We start from the raw sequence: 25268 nt of genomic DNA on the forward strand, positions 1-25268 counted from the left end.
AGAAGGAACAGGAATTGTTCTCTTAGGAGAATTGCAAAGAAAATTCATGCTTTGTACAATCACTTTCTCATTTCCTGTGATCAAACTATTTAAATTTAAATTGGTGGGAGGGGACAAATTATTTCTTCCTTGTATGCAAATCTTGTACATCTTGATGTATGTGGGGGCCTCATATTTAAGGCATTCTCCAGGAGCTTTCTAGGAATACTGACACATATAAGCAAGGCTTTGCCTCGGTGATTTCCAGTTTTTAGTTTGCAGAGCTTGGCAATCATGTCTGAAGTTCCTGACAGTCATTACAAGGCTCACCCATGTGGCATTTGCCCAACACATTGCTGTCAACTAGGTGGTTATTACCGTCTTCTTAATGTAGGGGAAATGAGGAAAATTTGACATCTTTTGCTACTAAATTTCTATATTTGAATTTGCTATAACTCAGACTTCCGGGTTAGCGCCATCGGCAATGATGGAGTTCCTCTGACCAAGAGGAACCCGCTCCGTGAAAATCGGGTCTTGCCGCCGCGGCGAAGGTGGAGACCCTTTAAAAATCCCAGGCGGAGGAAGCCTGGGAACGTGGGATTCGGCTGACACCAGGAGCGCCTCCCCTACTCGCAGGGAAACCCTTTTTGGGGGATCCAAAGCGACGTGGGGTGAGTGGCGCGGTGTTTTGAATCAACCGCTACTTTTACGGAGTGAAGCCGCACAGCTCTCTGTCCCTCTCTCCTCCCCACTCAGCGGCTCTTCTCCCACTTTGCTGTTTCAAAGTGAGCCACGGAGGAGGGAAGGAAGGGGAACCATGGATCCTCTGCTCACAACTGCAGCAGATCCCCCCTGCCACCCGTAGGCATTCGCTCCATAACACGCACAGACATTTCCCCTTACTTTCTAGGAGGAAAAAAGTGAGTATTATGGTGCAAAAAATACGGTAAATACCACTGGCAATGAACATTACTGCACATGTGCCCCAACTCCCCCAAAATTCAGGACAGATAAAAGAAAGTCTGTCTTCAAGCAGTGCATAGTCATGGAACTGGATCCCACCAGAGGCAATGATGGCCACCAACTTGGATGGCTTTTAAAAAGGACTGGACAAATTCATGGAGGCTGTCAGTGGCTACTAGCTATGATGAAAGCTATGCCATTGTGCACTGTGGAAGGCAGTATGTCTCTGACAACCAGCTGCTGGAAACCAGAGGAGGTGAGAATGCTGTTGCACTTGAGTCCTGCTTTTGGGTTTCTCACAGGCCTGTGGTTGGCTACTGTGAGGACAGAATGTTTGCCTGATCTAACAGGATCTTCTTATGTTCTTAGAAAGATCGACTTCAGCCAGTATAGCCCTGTATGTAGCAACACAGTCATATAAAAACTTTATTAGGCCTAGTCTAGACAGGTTCAGATTCATTCAGTGTAGACAAGTAACTCATCTCATAATACAGTGGAATCTTGGGTTACCGTCCTTCTTACAAACGCTTCGGGTAACAAGCTCTGCCAACCCAGAAGTAGGTTTCCTGGTAGAGAACTTTGCCTCAGGATGCGAGCGGAAGCCATGCTCTGGTGGCGCGGTGGCAGCAGAAGGTGAAAGCACGCCTCAGGTTAAGAATGGTTTCAGGTTAAGAAAGGACCTCCAGAACGAATTAAGTTTGTAACCAGAGGTACCACTGTAAAAACTTTAGGTGGCAGAGAGAAAGTTCCAATGTTCCTCGTAGAACAGGAGGTTCTCTATGCATAAATAATAGCATTCCAGGTAGAAGCACATCATGGTAAACTGCTTTGATGTTATTTTTATGAATTTGGGTGTAAGAGAGAGAGAGAGAGAGAGAGAGAGAGAGAGAGAGAGAGAACCTAGGCTTTGGTATAAAACCAAAGAAACAAACATTGATATGCAAACATCCGTAATTAAAATACACATTACAGCAATCCCCTTAGAATGCTAAAATATAAACATCCATAATTAAAATATGTAGTGAAACAATCCCGTTAAAACAAGACAGCAATTAAATTATTTACATTATTTATATAAATGATTTACACAAGGGGTTTCAAGATATTCTTCTGAAGGACTGTGAGGTGAAATGTACACACATATAAAAAACATTCTGAAAATGCTTTTTTTAAAGTGTTTTTTAAAATACATTGAATTTTCCATAAGGCTTACCATCTAGTGTCGCATTGTATATTGCACTTATAACACACTTAAAACATTTTATTTGCAGCTGTATAGCTGAGTCCTGAGTTTCACAACTCTTACATTCAGAGCAATACACTTATTCACTTTTTTGTACACCCATTTTAATGCCATTTTATATTTCGTGTGAGCAGTGTACATCTCCCTTGCATTTCCTGAAATTTTATTTATGTATGTATTTCACAAGCTTTATATACTGCTTGATTACATTAAAAAAAAAACTCAAAGTGCTTTACAGAAACTGCTCTACCTAGGTATAACAGATTACTCCAGGAGTGGGGAAGCTTTGGCCCTCCAGAGATGTTGCTGAACTACAACTCCCATCAGCCCCTGCAGCATGTTTTCATTGTGATTATCATAGATGATGATAGATGATAGATGATAGATAGAGATGATAGATAGATAGATAGATAGATAGATAGATAGATATGTTGGGATACTGCCAGGGAGATAAAGTCCATCATGGCCCCAAGCCGTCTGCCGGACAATCCATCGATCTCCCGTATGCACGCAGTAACAGCATTTAGCGACATGAGTTTCTAGAAAATATCTTGCCACATTCTAGAGCTTATGCACACTCTGTCAGCAGATAATGCACAGCCAAAAGTTGCACTCAGGAGAGCATTATTTACAAGCTTTATTCAGCGTTGATCAGAACAAAGAAAGACATGACTGCCTGCTTCAGTGTCTCCGACACAGAGAGAAAACAAAAGCAAAGACACAACAGAAACATCCTGCTGAAAACAGGAAATACGCAGGCTGTGACACAAACATCCTGCTCCCTTTTAAGGTGGAACGGAAATATCCTAACAGATATAGATAGACAGACCATTAGCATTTAATTGCACTTTAATTATGTTTGTTTTCTTTGTCTTTACCTATAAGCTTCCTTGAGTCCCTGTCTAGGGTAAAAGAGGGATATGAATAAATATACAGTGGTATCTTGGTTCTCGAACGGCTTAGTTGTCAAACAAATCGGCTCCCAAACACTGCAAACCTGGAAGTAAGTGTTCTGGTTTGTGAACATTTTTCGGAAGCTGAACATCCAACGCAACTTCTGCTTGAGTGCAGGAAGCTCCCGCAGCCAATCGGAAGCTGCACCTTGGTTTTTGAACCATTTCAGGAGTCGAATGGACTTCGAGAACCAAGGTACTACTATAATAATAACAACAACATCCGGAGGGCCAGACATTCCCCACACCTTCTCCACCCCGAGTCAAATCCTGCCCCCAACACTCATTTATTTATTTTACAGACTGCTTTATATCCTGAAGCCATGGAAGCAGTATACAAAAAGGTTCTAATCATAAAGATAATAAAGATTAGTTGTTTAAAACAAATGAGGGGGAAATATCAAAATTGCAAGTTCTAAAATAGCAACACCCATCTCTACAAATGCTAAAAACAATTAAACTACTTCTAACGTAAGAACATTAGGAGAGCCTGCTGGGTCAGCCCAAAGGGGGCCCATTGAGTCCAGCATCCTGTTCTGACAGTGGCCAACCAAATGCCTCCATGGGAAACCTGCAAGCAGACCCAGGAACAAGAGCCCTCTCCCCTCCTGGGACTTCCAGCAACTGGTATTCAGAAGCACTGCTGCCTTACTATAGAGGCAGAGCATAGTCATCAATGCTAGTACCTGTTGATCTCCTTATATTCCATGACTCTACCCAATCCTCTTTAAAGCCATCCACACTGGTGTCCATCACTGCCTCCTGTGGGAGCGAGTTCCCTAGTTTAATTATGCACTAAGTGAAGAATGACTTTCTTTTATCTGTCCTGTCTTTTATCTTTCACACCAACGGTTGTACAATTGATAGTCAGTAAGTGGCTGGGTCACACTTCAGGAAAATCCTGCTTAAGCAACCTTCTTCAATAGGTGCCGAAACATCGCATTTATTCCCACATGCACCAGCACGATCTGCTCAGCTCCCTCCTTCCTCCCTTGCAGAGGATGCTCTGAAGTGCCCCATTAAAAGCATTCAGCTGAACATGCTTAGAATCAGTTAGCAAAGCTGGTTCCTGGTCATGGGGAAGCTTGTAAGTGTGTTCAGCTCGGACTTAGATGCTTTCTTCTATGGGGTGGGACTAGTCCTGCACCACCTATTCCTGTTGTCATTGCTTGCTCAGGCATCATGCTCAGATCCAATACTGTACAGTCCTCACTCACCGCTTTCTGCAGACATTTTTGCATCTGAGGTGAACCACAAAATGGTGCCCCCCTCCCCAACAGGGAAGAAGGGGTGCGTGAAGATCTACATCAGGAACAAGAGGGGAAGAAAGATCGACATCTTTGTGGATCCTGTGGGTCCTGCTACCTGAGGCCCTGCCTTTCTCGCTTTGATAGGGTTTGTTTGCTTCCAGAGCAGCCAACCCATGTCTCCACCAACTTGGGTGGCATGAAAATAAAACTGGACAAATTCATGAAGGAATGGTAGCTATCAGTGGCTACTAGCCATGATAACTATGCTCAGCCTCCAAGGTCAGAGGCAGCAATGCTGTCTTAAGCCTTCTTGTAGGCATCTGGTTGGCCAGACTAGATGCCGGACTATATGGGCCAGTGGCCAGATCCGGCAGGGTCATCTTATGTTCTTGTGTTCTCCTTGTCACTGTATGTTAGGCATTCCAGAGCAGCTGAAGCCAAGGCAACATGGTACATTTGTTTTCAATGTGATATTGACCACAAGGTAACAAGACCACAACTTGTGTTGGGTCAAAGAGAAAAAGAACGATGGGGGGGGGGAGTACATCGCAAAGATGTGGACTGTATTGACTGGCAAATGCAAGAGAAAATATTTATCAATAAACCTAATTGATGCACTGTAAGTAAAGGAACATTATAGATTAAATGTGTTGGGAACAGAACATGAAAGTTAGTCTATCACAATTCGACTCGCTGTTGAACTCTGATCCCTCTAACAACATCAAAATTAAGCTGTGTGTATCCTTTACTGTATATCAGAAAGCATAAAGTAGGGTAGCAACCCATTTTACTCTGCAACTTGGGCCAAAGATAGAGTTCTACTTTTTTCTTAAAACCGAAACGTTCACACTGTCCCTGCATGCAATCAATTCTGAGCTGGCTGCTAAGTCAACCGTCGCAAACCAATGAAAATGGTGAGCACACCCTGCAAGAGATTATTGGCTTGTACTCAACATTGCAAGTAACCCTAATCAAGGAAAAGCTGAGGGTTGATAGAAGGAGGATATCCAGTTTTCTTCCTATTATTATTATTCATATTCATATTATTAAATTTATTACCAGCAGGTCTCAAGTTGGGTTACAACAACTGAAAATTGAAAACAGTTGGAAGAGAATACAGTCACCAGGGATTGGGTGGCTACTGAAAACGCATCTTAGACCAGACACAGCTCCTTATGTACACAAGAAACAGGCATCTTGTTCTTGGCAAAGAGAGAACAGACTCAGCAAATCTCTATTTGACTATATTAAACCCAGAAACCTTAGCACAGTCTCTGCCAACCATCAGCTCCCATCAACTACAGCCAGCACTGCCTTGCTGATGCCAAGCATTCTGCATGAGGGATTCCCTCCTGCAAAGCTTGTCAGAGATGCAAAGTGATATTGTTGAAAAGCTGATGCAGATAGGTGTTGATTGACTTCTCTGAGCTGCAAGCTTAGGGGGCTTGTGATGCGTACCTAAAAGGAGAATGAGAGCTTTACAAGTCCCATATTCTTCTCCGACTTGGATTAAAATCTGAGCCTTAGAAGAATACCCAATTTGCCCTCCAGGCCACCAAACCTCACTCTCCAGCCATGGCTGGCCTTACCATTAGGTGGAGTGAGGCATCCCTGGAGAACCCTTGAAAGGGAGGTAGATCGCTGGAGAATACTTGAAGGGGAGAGAGCCCCACCCTGCATTCTAAGTCATCCTGGCTGCCCTGTACCATCTATTTTTAAATAAATCCCAGGCACTAATTGTCTCTCAGAAATAGCTCGGACACAACTCCTCCCTCCGGAAGATTTTGTAAGCCTTCAGAGAGTCTGAGCTCTGACTGAGCAGCAGTCGGTGTCCAGGACTTGCTCAAAAAGTAGAGTTGCATTTAAAAAACACTCTGTACGTATGCGCAGGATATTGTTTTAAATTCCAGGCAGTAGACGAGTGTTCTGAAAGAAAATACTGCTTGATTCATACCACACCAGGGCATTACAAGCTGAGCAAATCCGTATTTCAAACAAGGTTATAATGAGGTTTGGAAACTTGTATTTTAAAACAAAACAAAAAATGCTCGCCATGTCCTGCCACAGACACCTGGGCAGCAGAGCTGTGATACACCAAGGTCTCTCTTCCTCGGTGCTGGGCTCCAGGTTTGCAACCATACATTATTAGGTAGGTACTGAAAAGTGGTTGCCTCATGAGCACCACGTTGCCACAATCAGCCTTAAGGTTTAATCAATATTCCATTGCATACCATGAGGAGGTATTTTTAAAAAGCAGCAATATTGAATTGCCTTGTGTAAAATACACACTTGACTAATGGAGTGCTTCGTCTTTTAAAGAAATATCTCTGCCTAGGAAGAATGTCTGACTGGTAATATAGTGTAGCAATGCGAATGGAGTTTGGGAGTAGCATGCAAGAACAGAGCTTCTGCAGGTAGGAGCAGTACAAACAGCCATTACCATAATTACCATACAGTGACCAACATAATAAAATGTGAAAGCCATGTTACTTTTCTATAATGTGAAGGGGCGGGGAGCCTTCACAGGCACCTGGAGACTAAATTTTACAGGCTTTTGGCTGTGAAATGGGCATAGGCTTTCATCTGCAACAACCTATTTAATCAGATGCGAAGTTGTAACTGGGGGAAGTGTGTGTGCTTGCCATTTATAGAGTATCTCAGAGCAGGAATGGGCAAGATTTTTTCCATCAATAATCACTTGGTGACAAGTAGTGGAGAGAGGGACACACTTTTCTTTCTCTCTAAAATGGGTCCTATCATTTTCCCATATTGCCTATGTGAGAGGTAGAGAATTCATAGTGTTTTCATGTCAGAGAGGGAACCTTTGAACTGGCCAGGACTTCCAAATTCACAGCTCCTTCCTCAAAGAAGGAGAATCCGAGAGTGACTGTCTAAACTATGGGTAGGCAAACTAAGGCCCGGGGGCTGTATCCGGCCCAATCGCCTTCTAAATCTGCCCCGCAGACAGTCCGGGAATCAGCGTGTTTTTACATGAGTAGAATGTGTCCTTTTATTTAAAATGCATCTCTGGATTATTTGTGGGGCATAGGAATTTGTTCATTTTTTTCCCCAAAAAAATATAGTCTGGCCCCCCACAAGGTCTGAGGGACAGTGGACCGGCCCCCTGCTGAAAAAGTTTGCTGACCCCTGGTCTAAACCATGGTGTATAAATACAGTTGCTCTAGAGAAAATGCTGTGCTGGCTGGTCTGATGAGGAGTCATAGTCCAAAACCGCTGGAGGGCACCAAGTTGGGGAAAGCTGGTCCATTTCTCTCTTCCTAGCGAGTGACAGTCCCACGGGTGCTTAAGCAAGGGGCAGGTGCTTTCAGCTGGACTTATTCACAAACAGATGGGCACAGGCATGTAAAATATTCTTGTGATTACATAGCCGAAGGAGTCTTAATGGGGAAAATCTATCACACACCAAAGGCTGATAGCTTTGAATTCCCCCCAGTATTCTCCTCTGCAATGGCAAAAAAGGATGCATGTTTCACACTTGGCTGAGGACGCTAGGGCTGAATTCTGCCTCTCTTCATCTCACAGCTCTGGCCCAGCCTCCTTCTTTATCCCTGCATCTGTCTAGGCTCTACTTTGATGGGCAGTTGCATCCCCCTGAAATGGATTGCTTGCAGCAGGTGAACTGGATGGCAGTGGGCCTTGGAGGCAAGTACCTGCTTGGTACTTGTCAGTCCAGAACTTGGGACTGACATTTGCAGAGCAGAGGCACCAGTGCAGGGGGAAGGCAGCCAGGAGGATGAGGATGCCTCCCTGAAGAGGCCTCGGAGCTGCCACCTTGGTGATGGAGGCCTGCCTGGTGATGTGCCTCTTGGCCCCAGCAGATGTTTGGGAAAATAATGACATCTGACTAGTTTGCATTCCAGCTAGCTTTGGCGTTCAGGGGAGGCTCGCACCACCCGGCTCATCTCGCTTTCTCCATGGCAGAATACCAGCCAACTCAGCTATGCAAGCAAACACCTGCAAAAGGCTTAGGCACCGGAGAGCAGGTGCTGCCAGTCAGAGTAGGCGATGCTGCACTAGATGTGCAAAAAAAAATTTGTCTGACCTGGTGTAAGATAGCACCTCACATTTCTATAAGCCAAAGTACTGGTGCAGAGCAGCTTCAGGAGAGAGTGGCTTGTAGAGCGGGTGGAGTATTGACCCTTCCTTGTCTGCTACTACTAGGAACCAGCAGATAAAAGGAAAGCCTGCAGCAGCCAGGAAGTCTTGCTGGAGGGCAAAGGCAGTGGCGGAGCAACATGCTGCAGCCCCCGGAGCGAAGAACAGGCGGGGGTGTGGCTGGCACGAGTCCCAGGGGAGTGCCACGTCATCTGGGAACGTGGCAAGCGGCGCAAGGGCGTGGCACATCGCCTGCAGGGGCGTGGTACATGTCCGGGATTGCACTGTGTGCAGCGTACGTCCTGGGAGGGCGCGGCATGCGGTGCACATCCCGGGGGGGGGGCCGTGATGCCATCCTTTCCCCAAATGGTGCCTGGGGCGGTGCTCTCCTTCCTCCCCTCCATTCGTACACCAGTGGGCAAAGGGAGGACTTTATGCCACCATTGCTCCCTATATCTCCAAACTCTGCTGGAACATTGCCTTCAAGCTGACTCCTAGTATAGACCACAAGCATCTGGGGCCCATGAGAGGTTTTCAGCACTCTCCATGAGGACGGGATACTGCCAATGGGCCAGTAAGCAGTGGGGCAGAGCTCCCCTAGTAAGTAATATAAAGACATACCGTAACTAAATCTTTCCAGTCTTGCTGCAGACCCAGGTCTGAAACAGAAACAGCCTTGGTCTGTTTGGTGGGTGACTTATGCTGGGGAATGCATGCAGGTGGGGAGTCTGACCCTGTTGGTTCTCCTGGGGCTCTCAACAACTTTGACAGCATCAACCCTTTGGATCTTTTTCTTGTATCCTTTTGTCTGGTTTGGGACTGGGAAGCATAGTGTTATGGTGGCTCCGATCCTTCTTGGAGAACTGGTCTGAGGAGTATCTGCTGGACCACAGAAAGTAGGGGGTATTGGGTGCCCAGAACCAAAAGGTGGTGGCAGACGTAGCTTTTACACTCGCTTCTCTGTGCAGCTCCTTTCCTGGCAAGAAGCCAGGCTCATGACTCTGCCCATTATGCCTGCCTGTACCAAGGAGGACCAAAGGGGAGGATTTGCTTCCCCACCCTTCCAAGCTGTGCCTCCACAAGCCAGTCTAGGCTCTGCACAGGTTCCAGTTAAGGCCGACGGTTGGGTAATAAAAATAGTAATAACCCGAAGGAAGGCTGGTGCCTTGTTAGAGTCATGCTTTCTCAGAAGGCTGTCTTTCTGCAAATATCAAATGTGACAGTGGAGAATAACTGAAATGTGTTAAGTACAAACCCCAAGTACGGGAAGTGCTGACAGAGCTTGAACGCTAATGATGCTAATTAGTGATATTCCCAGAGATAGGGCCATGGTGGGACTGGGGGACAGAAGAGCCTCAGACTGGCTTTTCAGCTCTCATTGCAGAATTCTTAGTAAATATCAATTAAGTCTAGGAAATGTCACTCTCTCATTAGGATGCCTAAAAATGTAAGCAAGAAAAACAAACAAGCTGTGGTATCTGCCAGGAAGCTTGTCAAAGTCTTTTAATTAAACTTGCCCATGTATGTTTTGAGTAGTCCATCTTTAACTTGTGTCATGTATGAAATACGCTCTGTTTTCAGGCAGAAAATAGCCATTTTGATGGGACTGAAACTTTTCTTTCCCCTGTTAATCACATTGGTGAGCCCAGCCAATCAAGGATCACACCATGAATAGGATTGATGTTGCTATTATTATTAATTACTCGCCCTTCACCCTAGGGTCCCAGGGTGGGTTACAACATTTAAACACAATATTAAATAAATTATGTTAATAGTATTATAATGCTGATTACTAATCAGAGTCGAATGCCTAATGGCATGATTGGGTGTAATTAAGTGCAAGGGAAATTTAACTGATTCCCCCCCCCAAGAAATGCTAAGAACAACATCAGTGGAGCACCCATTGCCAGCTCTAGTTTGTTCACCAGCTGCAACCAGTTAGTCTTACCACAGTGGACCATGCATTCGTAACCTTACATTTAGATGGTTGCAATGCACTATATGAGGGACTACTTCTTGCATCTGGTTTAGAAGCTGCAGCTAGTTCATATGCAACTGCTAGAAGCCCAGGGGCTGCCCAGTTTCTCACACATTGCTTTACTGTTGAAAGAACTGCACTGGTTGCCTGTCAGATATGGAGCCTGCTTCAGAGCTTTGCTGTTGAAATCTAAGGCCCTAAGCAACTTGGGACCACTGCTTCCCTCAGCACACACCAAGATGATCTTAAGATTATCCAAAGAGACATTGTTGGTCAGTCTACAACAGAAGTATATCTTCTCAGTGAGAGCACTCTGGGATACCCTTGAGAAGTCAGTAACCAGTTTTAAACAGGTTGATTGGGCTGATGTGAATTGTAGTTAAGCAAAAGTTGGATGACCCTAGTTTAGCTATCCCTGGATGAAAGAGTCCTTCTTTGGGAAGGACCTCCATCCAGGAGGCTGGGCTGGCAGGATCTTTCTTCTCCATTGCCCCTGTGGTCATATGTGCCACTGCTTGCCACTGAGCCTAACACTTAAGTCATATTTGATGCCCTTTGCTGGTGCAGTTGAAAGCCCTTTGTAGCATACCACCTGTCAGTGGATCTGACCAGAAGGACTGGTACCCTCCCATCAGCTCTTTGGCTCCATCATCCCCGCAAATGCTCCCATTTCCTCCATCACTTCTGGTTTAGCAGTAAACTATATTTTCTTATTACAACCAACCCACAATACTAAGCTTTACAGAAGCCATAATCTGTCTGCAAACCAAGCCTGCAGACAACACCTAATCCTGCTTTGTGGGTAAACTATGGTTTGTAGAAATCATAGCTTGCACAGTTTGGCTGCAATAGCAGATGGTGGTTTGTCAATAAATTGGAAGCACATCAAATCATGAAATGGGAGCTGGAGGTGAATAAACTGAAGGCTAATTCACAAAGCACTTACCGTATTTTTCCGTGTATAAGCCGTAGGTTTTTCCCCCTAAAAAATAATGTCAAAAATTAGGGGGCGTCTTATACACGGATACATCTCCCCTCCCCATTTTCTTAAATCTGAGTCCCCCAAAACAGGGGGCATCTTATACATGGGGACATCTTATAGATGGAAAAATATGGTAATTTTGGTTCAGTATTACTTCTGAATAAGTAAAGAAGAAGAAATGAGTACCCTGTTTCAGAAAAAAGAAAGAAGATCTTGGGTTTGAAAAGGTTTGACTTATTGCACTGTGCTCGCTGTTGGAACTTAACAAAATATTTCCTGTGAGGTTAGTCCCATCCACTCAATTGAGCTTGGTCCCAAGAAGGATGCTTTGGACTGTAGCCTAAATATTATTATTCCTGCCCTCTCCACTTTTCATCACTAGAAAATGCTCCTAGATTCCAATTCAAATGTTAAGTAAACTCTATTAAAGAACGAAAAAAGATCCTCCCCAGCGTTTCTCACAGGAAGAATGCAATAAAAAGGAAAGCCTCTGTGAGAATTACCAAAAAAAGGAAGCTGTAAAAGCCTTGAGTAAACAGCAAACATTAATAACTTGCTCTGAAAGGAAAACAGCCGCAGATTACATCTGCTGGACAAGAAGTTCTTTGGGGCCAGCAAACGTGTTTCAGGCCTTCCTCAACACTGCTGCTGCTTCTGCACAGGGAAATAAGAGGCCTCCTCATCTGTGATCATCTTGCAGTGTTAATGTAATGTGAGCACAGGCTCAGTCACCATAAATGTCTTAGGGGGCGGTGGGAAAATCCCATCACAGAATCTTAAAATAAAAGGGTTCCATTGCGACATGCAAAGGACCATAACTATAGACCTGTTCTGCGACACCCACCAAGCCGTAGGAAGTTGGTGGCTGCTTCAGGGTCTGTGCCCCTGGAAAAAGAATACTTACTCAGAGTAGACCCCTTGAAATTGATGGGCCATGGCTGGAAGCAGTAATGCAGCTGAACCACTTTCTGGAAGCCACAGGAGGGGAAAGTGTCCTTGTCCTCCAGTTCTGTTTGCAGGCTTCACTTTATGGCATCTGGTCTAGATGGACCATTAGCCTGATCCAGAAGGCTCTTCTGGTGTTCTGGTGTTCTGGTGTTCAGTGGAAGCTGGCTTCCATCAGTTTCTCCCGAGGCATTTTTATCATTATTTTAAAGACACATTGTGAAACAGCCTCTCCATGGAAATGTCACTGGCCACTTGAAATGACACTGAAGGGTGGAGGAGATGCAGAAAGCACTTTTTCCCCTTTCCTCTGATGAAAGCTGGCATTCAGATGCAGCTGGTCAGGATCATCACTGGCACAGGGGGATTCTAGGAACAGTGGCAAACTTTGGTCTTTGAAGTAACCTGTGTGTGGTCAAAATTCGGTCCCACCACCACCACCCCTCACCTTCCATTTTACTCAATTCTCTGAGTTCTTGTTGCAGAGCTCTGCAGCACCCTCTGGTGTTGGCTCCCAGTGCAGCAGAACTGGTCTCACTGCCCAAAATCTGCCTCTGTTAGGTGTTCTCGCTTCCTCCTCCAACCAGTGGCACGGGAAGCCTGATATGCCACACCCCTGCTCCATGCCTTACCTCACATGATAACTACAACCTTATCCAAACCATTCCCACCTTTCCACAGTCTTCAAACATTCCTCAGACCTGGAATGGGGCAGTGGCATCATGCTGGCCTCCAACGTTTTAAAGCTTCAGGGTATTGTTATTTAAAAAAAAAAAACAAAAAACAAAACCGCAATGCTTTCTTTTTCCCTTTAAGCAACCAAGTACAGTTTCCTTCCCGCTGCGGGACTGTTTGTTAAAAGAAGCCAGCCTTTCTTTTTTCGAAGGGGCATGCTGTGATATGCTAGAGAAATTCAGAACTAGGGGGGAAATGCAATCTATTTGAGTTTAAGTTAACTTCTATTGATGTCACCTTGTTTTACTTTAATTCTTTTAAGCCTTTCTTTTGTGAGGGTAGCCGCATACACAGCCTACATTTAAAGCACATTTAGAGCACATCACTCCCCCCCCCACCCTAAATAATGATGGGAACTGTAGTTTGCTAATGGTTCAGGGAATTGTACTCTGTAAGGGACAAATTAATGGGATTCTTTGGAGGAAGAAATATGCTTTGAGATTGTGGTAGATAAAAATAAGATGAAAATAAATCTGACTCCACTGTGGGACTTGGGGATGGAAGCATCTCCTGAGACATCTAATGGAAGCCCATCTCATTGTCCCACCAATGGGTTTAGCCTTCCTGAAGCAGCATGCCATTAATGGAATTCCTTCCCCTTGGAAGTATGGGTGATGGCTTCATTGCTGGGGGGTTCCATCACCGCCCGAAATATGTACTTTTTGGCCCAGATCTTTGATGAAAACTGGAAAGACCTGCTGCAAAGGAACTTACCCATTTGCTCTGACAAGGTGGTTGTTTAAATTCAGTGTTTAAATGGTTGTTTTATTAATATGCATCATTATTGCTGAAATGGTAATATTATAAGGTACCCCAGGAACCTGACTTATGGATGTCACTTTAGAAATGGAACAAATGAATAAACACATTGAAAGCATCCATGGTAAAGGATGGAGACACCCATCCTCAAAACAAATGCCTCAGAATGCCATCCACTCCAGAATGAGTGGCTGTCTTCAGGCAAACAAGGCTGTTATTGAAAAAAGCTGTCAAGAAACCTGAGTGGCCAAAAAGTAGAGCACCATCTACTACACTGGCTCCCAGTACGTTTCCAAGCACAATTCAAAGTGTTGGTGCTGGCCTTTAAAGCGCTAAACAGCCTTGGCTGAGTATACCTGAAGGAGCGTCTCCACCCCCATCGTTCTACCTGGACACTGAGGTCCAGCTCTGAGGGCCTTCTGGCGTTTCCCTCACTGCAAGAAGCCAGGTTACAGGGAACCAGGCAGAGGGCCTTCTTGGTAGTGGCGCTTGCCCTGTGAAACACCCTCCCAGCAGATGTCAAGTAAATAAACAACTACCTGACTTTTAGAAGACATCAGAAGCAGTGGCGGAGAGCAGGTGGGGGCAGGGCTGGCATGTGTTCCAGGGACAGGGCACATGTCCTGGGGTGGGGCACACCGCCTGCAGGGGCATGGCGTGCATCCTGGTAGCGGGGCATGGCGCCTGCAGGGGCGTGGCACCAGCATGGGCAGTGTGCAGCCGCGATGGCACCCTACCGGGATCACGCTGCCAGGGGCAGTGTGCTCCCCCCGCACTCCTCTTCCTCCACCAGTGATCTGAAGGCAGCCCTGTTTAGGGAAGTTTTTAATGTCTGATGTTTTATCATGTTTTTAATATTCTGTTAGGAGCCACCTAGAGTGGCTGGGGAAACCCAGCCAGATGGATGGGGTATAAATAATAAATTAGTAGTAGTAGTAGTAGTAGTAGTAGTAGTAGTAGTATATCTGTGGGTAATTTTCAGTAGATAGCCAGAGTTTCTGACTCCCAGAAACTTCTGCACACTAAAATGCTGCTGGGTTTTTGTGAGGACTCCCCCCCCCCAAAAAAAAAAAAACTCATGCAGAAACGTGGCAGACTGAACTTAAAGAGTCGAAAAATTAGAAACCAAGAGAAACGAAGATTGACAGATTTGTCCCTCCCTCCCAGGGGGCTCTCAGCATGGCGGCATCACCTGACACCCAGCGCACAAGGCAGACCGGCTGCTTTGCGTGGGAGCCGCATATGTGTCGCGATGCTTAATTCCAGACTCTGTGGTTGTGGAGGGGTGCAAGAAGTGGAAATCAGATCAGAAAGAAGCATGGTACCATCTGAGGGTATCTATCTCATGGAATGCAACACTGGGTGCAGCTCCCAATTTGTAGCCACACCCTAGGGTCATCCAGATTCATGTGGCTTTGGAGGGGTAACAGGTGTGATCTGCCGCTGGTCGGGTTTCACACCCACAGCAGCAAGACCAAAGAAAAGTGCCTCCAATTAAAAAACGTCTGATAGAACTGAGCTGCAGCCTAGCTCTTCCATCAATAGGCTATCATGCTGTTGTGCAACAGCGCGTTGACCCGCGATTCTCCTTGTCAAAAGTCTAGAGATTGCAAAGCCCCATTAATTAAACTGAAGCTTGCTCAGGCAGCGCTGACAGTGACAAGTGGCCGTATCCTTACCAGAGAGATGCATAAAGAAGCCAGCCAGATTGCATAATCCTCAAGCAATTTAAGTCACACATTCTCTCCATCTCTCTCTATCTCTTCCTGCATTCACTTCCAAGCAACAAATAAGGGATCTTGGCTTTGTTAGCACGCTCCGTGCCCGCATTTTAATAGACTAGCAGCCAGCGAAGCCGAAGAAGTAGAGGAGCGTTGCCTTGTGTGATGCTGCCACTGCGTGATAGACATTTGTTGGCACAATATTATCCCATTTATATACAGGCCAGTTTGTGTCTTTGAATGGGCCTGGATGATGATCCAGACTCTGGGATAATTAGGTGCAGGTAGGATGGAAATGCTGTTTGCAAAGAGCTGCAAAATGACAAGAGGCTGGGTGAGAAATGTGCTTGCAAAACAAGGGGCTTTCTTGCATTTGGAAACCTCGGGAGTTGGTGCAGCATGCCATGCAGGGCAGGAAAGAGGTCCCCCAGTGCCTTTAGTCGCCCCCCCACCACCACCACCAAAAAAGGTTCCCTTTGGTGCTAATAAAAGCTTTCCTCCCAGGGCTAAGAGTAGTGGGGGGGCTGGCAGCACTGGTGGAAGAAGAGGAGTGCAGGGGGAACACGCCACCCCCAGCAGTGTGATTCCGGTGGGGTGTCATCGTGGCTACACCCCCGCCTGCACTGGGCACCACGCCCCTGCAGGCGTCGTGCCACGCCCCCAGGACGCATGCCACAGCCCCAGGACACGCACCACGCCACTACAGGAGGCGCACCATGCCCCCAGGATGCAGGCCACACTCCTGCGGGCAGCGTGCCCTGCCCCTGGGACGCGCACCAGCCCTGCCCCACCTGCTCTCCGCCCCCTGGTGCCGGAGCATGAAGCTCCACCACTGGCTGGCAGCAATATGGATGCAACAGAGGGCGGGGAGGGGCCTGGACCTGCAGAATCCACTGAGAAGTCTTTCATCCTTTGTACTGATTGGAACCAATCAGAGTGAAGGGAGATGAGTTGGCCACTGAGGATTGGCTCCTAGGGTCACTCTGAAGAAGGCGCTGAGGAATTGTTCTGTATGCACCAAAGCGAAGCATTTAGGAACACTGGAAACAAAAAGAGGCTTCCATTTCAAAAATAGCGCACACAAGTTGTATTACTTACAGTGCAACTTCAAGGAAAACACAAGTCACTCCGAAGGAAAATATTGGAGCACCTTTCCCCACGTACCTCCACAGAAAATGGTAGATCTAGCTGAAAGGCAGCACATGGAGATCTGCACTGATTGTTTCAGTGCATCCCTAATTATCATTATTATTGCATACTCTTAAAAGGGGCTGTGGCTATGAGGGGGCGTGGCAGTGACTGTCCTGAAGGGACTCTGCAGGGCTGAAATGGCCACTAAACAACTGGTCACTGATCCCATGCTGTGGAATACTCTTCCAGCAGAGATTCAGCAGACATGCTTGAAGCTCATTTTTAGATGTGTCTTAGAAACCTCTTTTGTGCTTTTCAGGATAAACCAGTTGTCGTTTGATTAATTTGTATTGTTTTTATGATATTTTATTATTTCATTGCCCTTGCGTATTTTCTTGCACACTGCCTTGATCTTATATATGAGGGAGCAATCTGTAAATATAGATTCAAGAATAGTTAATAGACGTAATTGTGAATGAGTTTTGATTCAGTGCTATGTTACGGTGTCCACACAGCCTATTTAGGGAAGTTTTTAATGACTCATTTTTTAATATATTTTTAATCTTTTGTTGGAAGCCGCCCAGAGTGGCTGGGGAAGCCCAGCCAGATGGGCGGGGTATGTGTGTGTGTGTGTGTGTGTGTGTGTGTGTGTGTGTGCGCACGCACACACACATACACACATATATATATAAATAAATAGGAAATTTGTAAAGTAATAATAACAACAATTCAAAATTTAATTTATTTTGAAGGGGGAGGAATTGATACACCCCACTGACACAGCAAAAAGAAGTTGTACATTTCTTGGGGTCTCTTTGTAATTAGATGTGTTTGTTATTGCTGGGACCTCCGGTTTCTTTTTCACCTGTCAGTTACCCACCCTATAGGCCTGTTATGGGGTGGGCACTTCCATAGTGTATCATGCCCTCTAACTGCGAACTCTCATCGAAGGCAAAATGAGGCGACTGAGAAACAAGAGGAAGGTGCCAGTGTGTTCAGGGAACCCACACTGTTTGTGGAAGTGCAAAAATATATATTTTATAAAATATATTTTTTAAAAGGGGGTAGCCTAATACAGGACTGAGCATGCTCAGAAGCCACAGAATGTTGACTGGCAGCTGAAAAATAAAATCAAAAGTGGGGCTGCAGGAGGAAGAGAGGGATACGCCTGCTGTAAGGGAATGGCAATCTGGAATCCTGATCACACACACTCTGATTAGGCACGAGAAAACATTTTGTTGCAAGTTCCTGCTTGTAATAATACTTTTCTTTCTTTCTTTAGGTCTGAGATATAACATGGGATCACAGCAACCCAAAAAAGTAAGTTGCCTCTTTTGAAAGGTTTTTAGGGAAGCTGCATAATCTGAATCATATCTGAATTACAGGGTGTTGGGAGATGTGCGCGATGGCCTTAGAGACGACAGAATGATTGGAGGAAGAGAGATTGAAGAAGGCAGGAGGCGTCACAATTCCCCAGAATACAGATGTTCTTATTAAATTCTCTCGATTTGTTAGGCCAGTGCAATGCAGCTTTGTTGGTAGCTTGTTAGGATGGATAAATCTAATGCACTTTGCCTAGGAACATTTTGCATATCCACATTATGTATCAAACTGAACTAATAAAAACCCACTTTTAAGTCCTTTAGAATTGCCAGCATGAAAAACCTTGGTGAAATTGCTCCATCTAGTGGCTCTTAGTTATTTGCAACGGCATGAGCTGTCCTGTAAAAACCCCTTTGACATTTATGGGAGCGTTGCGCAGATTTTACCAGCACAGGGAGAAATTCAGTCGCAGATATCTGCTGATCATGACATGCTAGCGGTGGGTTTATAAGCAGAGTCATGATATATTGCAAACCTGAATGATCCTGAACTCTGCATAATGACCAGCTTATGGTGTCAGTAGGTGTCAATTTGGTTAAAAGCCCGTCTGCACAGATGGCTCACATCTTTCTAGAGCAATAAACTGGAAATGCATGGGAGCCCTGGCAGAGTGAGCGATTCAAGAAAAATCAAATGAAATGAGGCACAGGAGAGGGGCCAGACTGCACATGTAAACCTGCAATCCTATGCCCCAACCCTTGCCAACCTCCAGATGTTTTGACTATGACTGCCATCGACTTGACAGCTGCTGTACACACACATAACCCCATTACTGCTGTGTTGTCCACATTTATTAAATACCCACAGACCTTCAAGTTCCATAAAACAACTGAGTCTATACAACTGAAGGGGAAAGAATCTTTCAAAAATACAAGAAAACCACACTGCAATTGCAACCCTGAAGGGGAAGGAGAACCACCAAGGGGAGCTGAGCCTGTTTTCAGAGCCCTGCTGGGTCTTGTTGGCAAGGTGGGCAGGAGGGCAGAGGTATTCCATCCATTTACACTCCCCTGCTCAACCTACTGTCAAAATTGTAAACCATTTGTCTTGGATTATTTAATTGTGGTTCCTCCATTGCAGGGGGTTGCACTAGATGTCCTTTGGGATCCCTTCCAACTCAACGATTATATGATTCCGTGAATGATCAAGAGACAAATAAATCTGAATTTCTTGTCTCTGTAAAAACTGCACAGTGGTTTAACACATGCAGTAGTTTCTAACTCTTCACTGTGCACACGAACAAGCGCAGTTCTCATATGCAATGCTATTCAATTTTCCTTTCAAAATTGCTGAGGAGAGTAAGCCCAACAGAACTCGACTGGTCTTAGTAGGCATGTCTAGGATTTCAGAAGGCAATAGTTCAGCCTAGTGGTACAGCTTTCCCACAGTGAAGGTGTCTGGGCAACTCTATGTGTGGGTGAGTTGAATATCTGAGTCATGGTCTAGAGCTCCGCATATGCAAAGGCTTCCCATTTTGTTACACAAGAGGTATATTCTCCATGCACAAAGTCACTTTCCACTGAGTTGAGTGCAGCCCTCCTTATTGAACAGAATGAATGGCAGCAGGCACATCTGGTAAAAGCAGGCATAGGCAAACTCAGCCCTCCAGATGTTTTGGGACTACAACTCCCATCATCCCTGACCACTGGTCCTGTTAGCTAGGGATGATGGGAGTTGTAGTCCCAAAACATCTGGAGGGTTGACTTTGCCTATGCCTGGGTAAGAGCCACCAAATCATGGTGAGGTTTCTCTAGTCTTACTGAAGGTGCTTCATCCAAGCAGGAAACCCCAAATTCACCTTATAATTAGAAATAAATAGGAGCAGCACCATATCATCCAGCTAGGCTTTCCCAGTACTTGTGTTTGGGAGCGGATATCCTCCAGACTGCATCTTCAAGGTAAGGCTGTCCTGAATGCTGCCTGTGGGGGCTGAAGTGCTCTGAAGGAATTAGATTGGGGTTTTTTGCAAGCAGAGCAGTGGGTGTTGTTTTTTTTATCTACAAGTTAAAGGAAGCTTTTCAGTTGATTTTTTGTACAGTATTTAAAAAATCTGCTGCTACTCAGCTTGAACAAAGCAAAAATTTAAAAATTACCAAGCACTCCTTGATGGTCCACCAGCAGCTTTTAGACAGCCTCACTTCTCACAAAGCCCATGGACCGAGAGTAGAGAAACACAGAGACACAGAAAAACATAGAAATCTAGTGTACAAAACAGAAGAAAGTATAGAAAAACAGAGTGGGAGGCTTGGGAGGGGGGTGCTCATCTGACTCAGCGTGCTTCATTGACATTGCTGTTTGACATAGATAGGAATGAAATTACCCCATTCATCTCATCATTCAGCCCCAATACAAAGTGGTTCTACACTGCTAGTATTTACCGTATTTTTCCGTGTATTAGACAAGGATTTTTTACTCAAAAATCATGTCAAAAAACTGGGGTCGTCCTATACATGGATAGTGCTATAGGGAGGAAGCTGTGGGAGGCCCATGCTCTAGGGAGCTTCCCGCCCGCAGTGCTGTGGGGGGAGCAGTTGCCCACTTTGCCAACCCCCAGCAATGGCCCTGCTGGGGTGATGGCGTGTGTGCAATTCCCCCCCAAAAAGCTCAACAACTTTGGGCCATCTCCCCTCATTTTCTTTAAATTTAGTCCCCTTATACATGGGGGCATCATATACACGGAAAAGTACGGTATTTCCACTTCAGCACTGAATCAGTGTCAAAGCATACCTTGGGATACAACTGTGAGCAAGTGGTACCCTCTAGAGGAAAACCTTTTGCGGTCACACATAAACTTACTTATTTATTGAATTTCTATACTGCCCTTCATCTGAGGATCACAGGGCAGTTTATAGTATAAAACTAGGAGGAGAATCTAACATAGTAAGAAACAATTAAAAAAAAACAAAACCCAAAACTGTTTCCTAGCTGAGTCTTTCTGGTTTGCCCCTAGAAGTGATGCTCAAGTTAAGAAGAATACATTCAAAAGCAGAAAGGTGAAAAATAATTACTGCAGCACCAAAGCTGCGTGCAAGACAATGCATTTCCTTCCATAGTTAAGCTGAGCTAAAACGGTACAAATAGCATGAGCCATTAAACACTGCAAGCTGTCCGTGGTGATGAATGCTCTCTCATTTAGTAATTTCTTGGGCCTTTTCTTCCATTAGGACTGCACATCCAGCAACAATCAGGACGGGAAAATGCCTCTGTATGCTGCTGACAAATTCCCAATCGCGAACCAGAAGGCTTCGCTACTCCCCGTGCCCAAGGGAGCTGCCCTGGAAGAAGGTGCAAGCAGAAAGCAGAACATCCTGGTGGTGATTAAAGACCATTCCCAAAAAAGTGCAGGAGCTAATTCTGCCCGGACTCATAAACGGAGGAGGAGGTTTGTGATCAAAAAGAGCCCCATCCTGATAGCCGTGAACAGCTCCTTCCACAACCTGCCCATTTTGAAATCGGAGGACAGGAACGACGTCAAGTGGAAAAGCCTCTACAAGACCCAAAGAGAGCGAAAGCAGATCATGAGAGAGACTTGCTCGAAATACAAGAGCAACAACAAAAGGATCATCACCCCTTATCACGTTTCCAGGATCTTCGTTGAAGATAAGTACCGAATTTTATACTGCGAAGTCCCCAAGGCTGGTTGCTCCAACTGGAAAAGGGTACTCATGGTCCTTAATGGACTGGCCTCCTCGACCAAGGTCATACAACACAACACGGTGCATTATGGGAATTATCTGAAAAGGTTGGATGGGTTTGATCGCAAAGGGATTAACCACAGGCTGAACACTTACACGAAGATGCTCTTTGTCCGTGAACCTTTTGAAAAATTGGTCTCGGCGTTTCGAGACAAGTTTGAGCATCCCAACAATTACTACCACCCGGTTTTTGGCAGACCCATCATTTCAAGGTACCGCGTCAATGCCACGAAGGAGGCACTGAGGACAGGTTCTGGGGTAACTTTTAAAGAGTTCATTCAATATCTTCTTGATGTCCACCGGCCTGTGGGCATGGATATTCACTGGGACCATGTCAACAGGCTCTGCAGCCCGTGCTTGATAGACTATGATTTTATTGGTAAATTTGAAACCATGGAGGAAGATGCTAACTTCTTTTTGCATTTAATAAATGCGCCACAAAATTTGACTTTTCCTAGGTTTAAAGACAGGCATTCTGATGAAGAGAGAACAACCACCCAAATTACACAGCAATATTTCAAACAGCTCTCCCCTTCTCAAAGGCAACGTAGCTACGATTTCTATTACATGGATTATCTGATGTTTAACTACTCAAAGCCTTTTGAAGATCTGTATTGACAGTGGCAGAGGCACTGGGAGCTACTGTTGTGGTTCCCCATATGCAAGTCTGTGTAAAATAAGTTCCAAATAAACTGTACCCATTGGCAAATAAGCTAAGGACATATCTACACCACAGGTACCTACACTGGTCACACAGGGGAACCTGGGAAATGTGTTCAGAGAGGGTGGGAAATAGGGACTGTTGACAGCAGGGACCCCAGACTACAATTCCCAGGATTCTTTGTGGCAGAAGTCAGGGACGTTAACCTGTTATAACACCAAGACAGGTTTCTAATGTAGAACCACCCTAAATTTACTCCCACATTCAGGATAATCGTTGCTACACTCTGGAAGCACAACGTGCCCTTATGTTTTTCAAGAATCATCAACCTTGCAGTAATACTCCTATCCATGTTGTTGGGTTTTTAAAAAATGATTTTGGAATTAATAAATATAAAGAAAAATTGTCACCTTCCAGTTATTCTCCAGTCTGCAAAGCTTGATGGCACATGCAAGGCAGAGCTATGGAATACTCTCAGCATACAAAAAGAAAGTGAGATAGGACATAGCTAACAATTAGGGAAGAAAGACAAATCAGATTTAAATGGGTTTACACACAGAATTTAGAGGTTCTGATCCAATCAAGATTTCTCCCCCAAACCACCTCTTGCATCAAGCACTCACCTATATCCAAGCCACTAGTGCATTGTTGGGTTGTGAAGTGCATTTTTATATATATATATAAAAACTCTGGCTAATTATATGCAAAATTATACAGAAAATTATATACATATGGAAGAGTCACATTCCACGTGGTGCTATATTATCTGCAGCATAATTTGATAAGTATCCATACATAAGTGTATTTATATAGTAGTATGTTTATGTGCTGGTTGCTATAGGAAATGTGTATATACATATCATATTATATGTATACGGTAATAATGCATATAGAATCATAGAAGTGTAGAGTTGGAAGGGACCCTGAGGATCATCTAGTCCAACCCCCAGAAATGCAGGAATAGGCAGCTGTCCCATATGGGGAGCAAACCTGCAACCTTGGTATTATCCGCATCACAGCCTAACCAAATGAGCTATCCAGGGTCAGTTTTTTAACCAGTGATCAATGTTCATATCTTTAATGGAACCAGTAAAACAATTTGTTCGCTTTTCATTGAGATGAAGGAGCAAGACAAAAATTAGAAAAAATATCTGTGGATAAGCTTGATACAGACATTTTCAAATAATTCCACCCCTGCTTGCAATTGGTTATATATACACCCCTTAATTGTCTCCATCCCATTATAATTTTATCTATTATTTCCCCCTTTGGTATATTTCTACATCCAATGGCAGGGCTTTCGCACATGGGGTTGGGGGTGGGGAGGTTCCAACCAGAGTGTAGGTGTTTGTTTGCATCACACAGATACAGAATGAGAAATATGGGTGGTTTTGTGATACTCTTTTTTGAGAAGACAGAGAAATAGGATTTTACAAAAATATGGTTAGTAAAAAATTGCTTTATGGAGCTGTTTTCAGTTGCCTTCTGGGAATACAGAGGGTGAAGGGAAATCTTTCCATATTAAAGTGTGATTTCAAGGATGCACGAATGGAAGGCAACTAATATTTAATGAACACATGAGTGCAAAATTAAGCCAGATGTTACAATTTGCAGGATATGAATACATTCTCTTCCATCTACAGCTCCCTTATGGCACATTCATCTGCAAGAAAATGAAACACAGCACATTTACATCTTTATGCACACTATTAAAATTCTTTTAATCCTTGGCATTAACATAAATCTTTAGTTTAATCTATGTAGTCTCAGGGAATATCAAATGTTGCCTTTAAAGTAGCAAATAAATTTAGATTCCACTTCCTGCCCATCAGGGTCCTTTATTTTTAATGGTTGCAAACAGTTTATTGCCCCCTTACAAGCCTCAGAGCACAGTTCAAGGTGTCACTTTTGTCTTATAAAGCTGGAAGAGATTTGGCGAAAGCCTCTTAGCACATCTGGGTTGCACACCCACCTAACACCCTGGTTAAATCAAAAGCATGAGATGACTACAGATGGCTGGATCTGGTTACTCTCAGTTTCTCATTTTTCCGATCTTCTGTTCAGTTTGCCACATCTATGCAGCGGTTTGCAAGTTAAGAAACAAACAGTCCCCTGACAGAAATTCACCAGCATTTTAGTGTACCTATCTTCTGATAAACCATTTTAATGCAAATTTGCCTAATAAACGCATTTTTGGCAAGACATTTCCCTAATATAATGCATTTTTAGGAGTTCCTATTTTCAGGTCCCAGATGCTTCTAGACCAATTCTAGACCCTCTTGGACAAAGATGACTTTACTCCTGTATCCCATGCTATAGCTGCCATACATCCATTACCTGGATTTCAAAGGCAGAATTGACACCTGGGGGGATTTCCAAAATGTGGAGCTTTGTCCTGTATCTTAGACTACTGCAGTGGCCTCTATATGGGGCTTCCCATGGAAACTGTTTGGAAGCTGCCGTTGTTGCCGAATGCAGTAGCCAAGATTTTGACAGGGATGGATGCAAGAATGCATATGACGTCTGGACTGAAGAAACTGCACTGGTTGCCTATTAGCTTCCAGTCCTAATTCAAAGTGCTCACGTTGATATTGAAAGCCCTTAAAAAATCTGGACTCCAAATATATGAAAGAGCATCTCCTTCCTTATAGACCAGGCCAGAAATTAAGATCAGTAGAAGATGACCTCCAGGTGGTTCTGATGTTTTCACATTTGGGGAGAAAGAGTGTTGTGAGGGGGCTTTCTATGTGATGGCCTCAAAAATGTGCATCTGT

The 25268-nt window shown here is 44.6% G+C and overlaps 1 protein-coding gene across 1 annotated transcript in view; it reads left to right on the forward strand.

Moving 5' to 3' along the window:
* CHST8 (carbohydrate sulfotransferase 8) overlaps positions 1-23784 on the forward strand; it is a 246828-nt gene extending 223044 nt beyond the window's left edge. The window contains exons 3-4 of the mRNA XM_082233502.1: positions 18038-18075; positions 21303-23784. Of these exons, the coding sequence (XP_082089628.1) occupies positions 18038-18075; positions 21303-22451 (1187 nt within the window). The 3' untranslated portion in view covers positions 22452-23784. The remainder of the gene's footprint in view (positions 1-18037; positions 18076-21302) is intronic.
* The last annotated feature ends 1484 nt before the right edge of the window (positions 23785-25268 follow it).

This window comes from Podarcis vaucheri (genome assembly GCF_965113315.1).
Source record: "Podarcis vaucheri genome assembly, chromosome: 7".
In the NCBI taxonomy this organism is placed as follows: Eukaryota; Metazoa; Chordata; class Lepidosauria; order Squamata; family Lacertidae; genus Podarcis; species Podarcis vaucheri.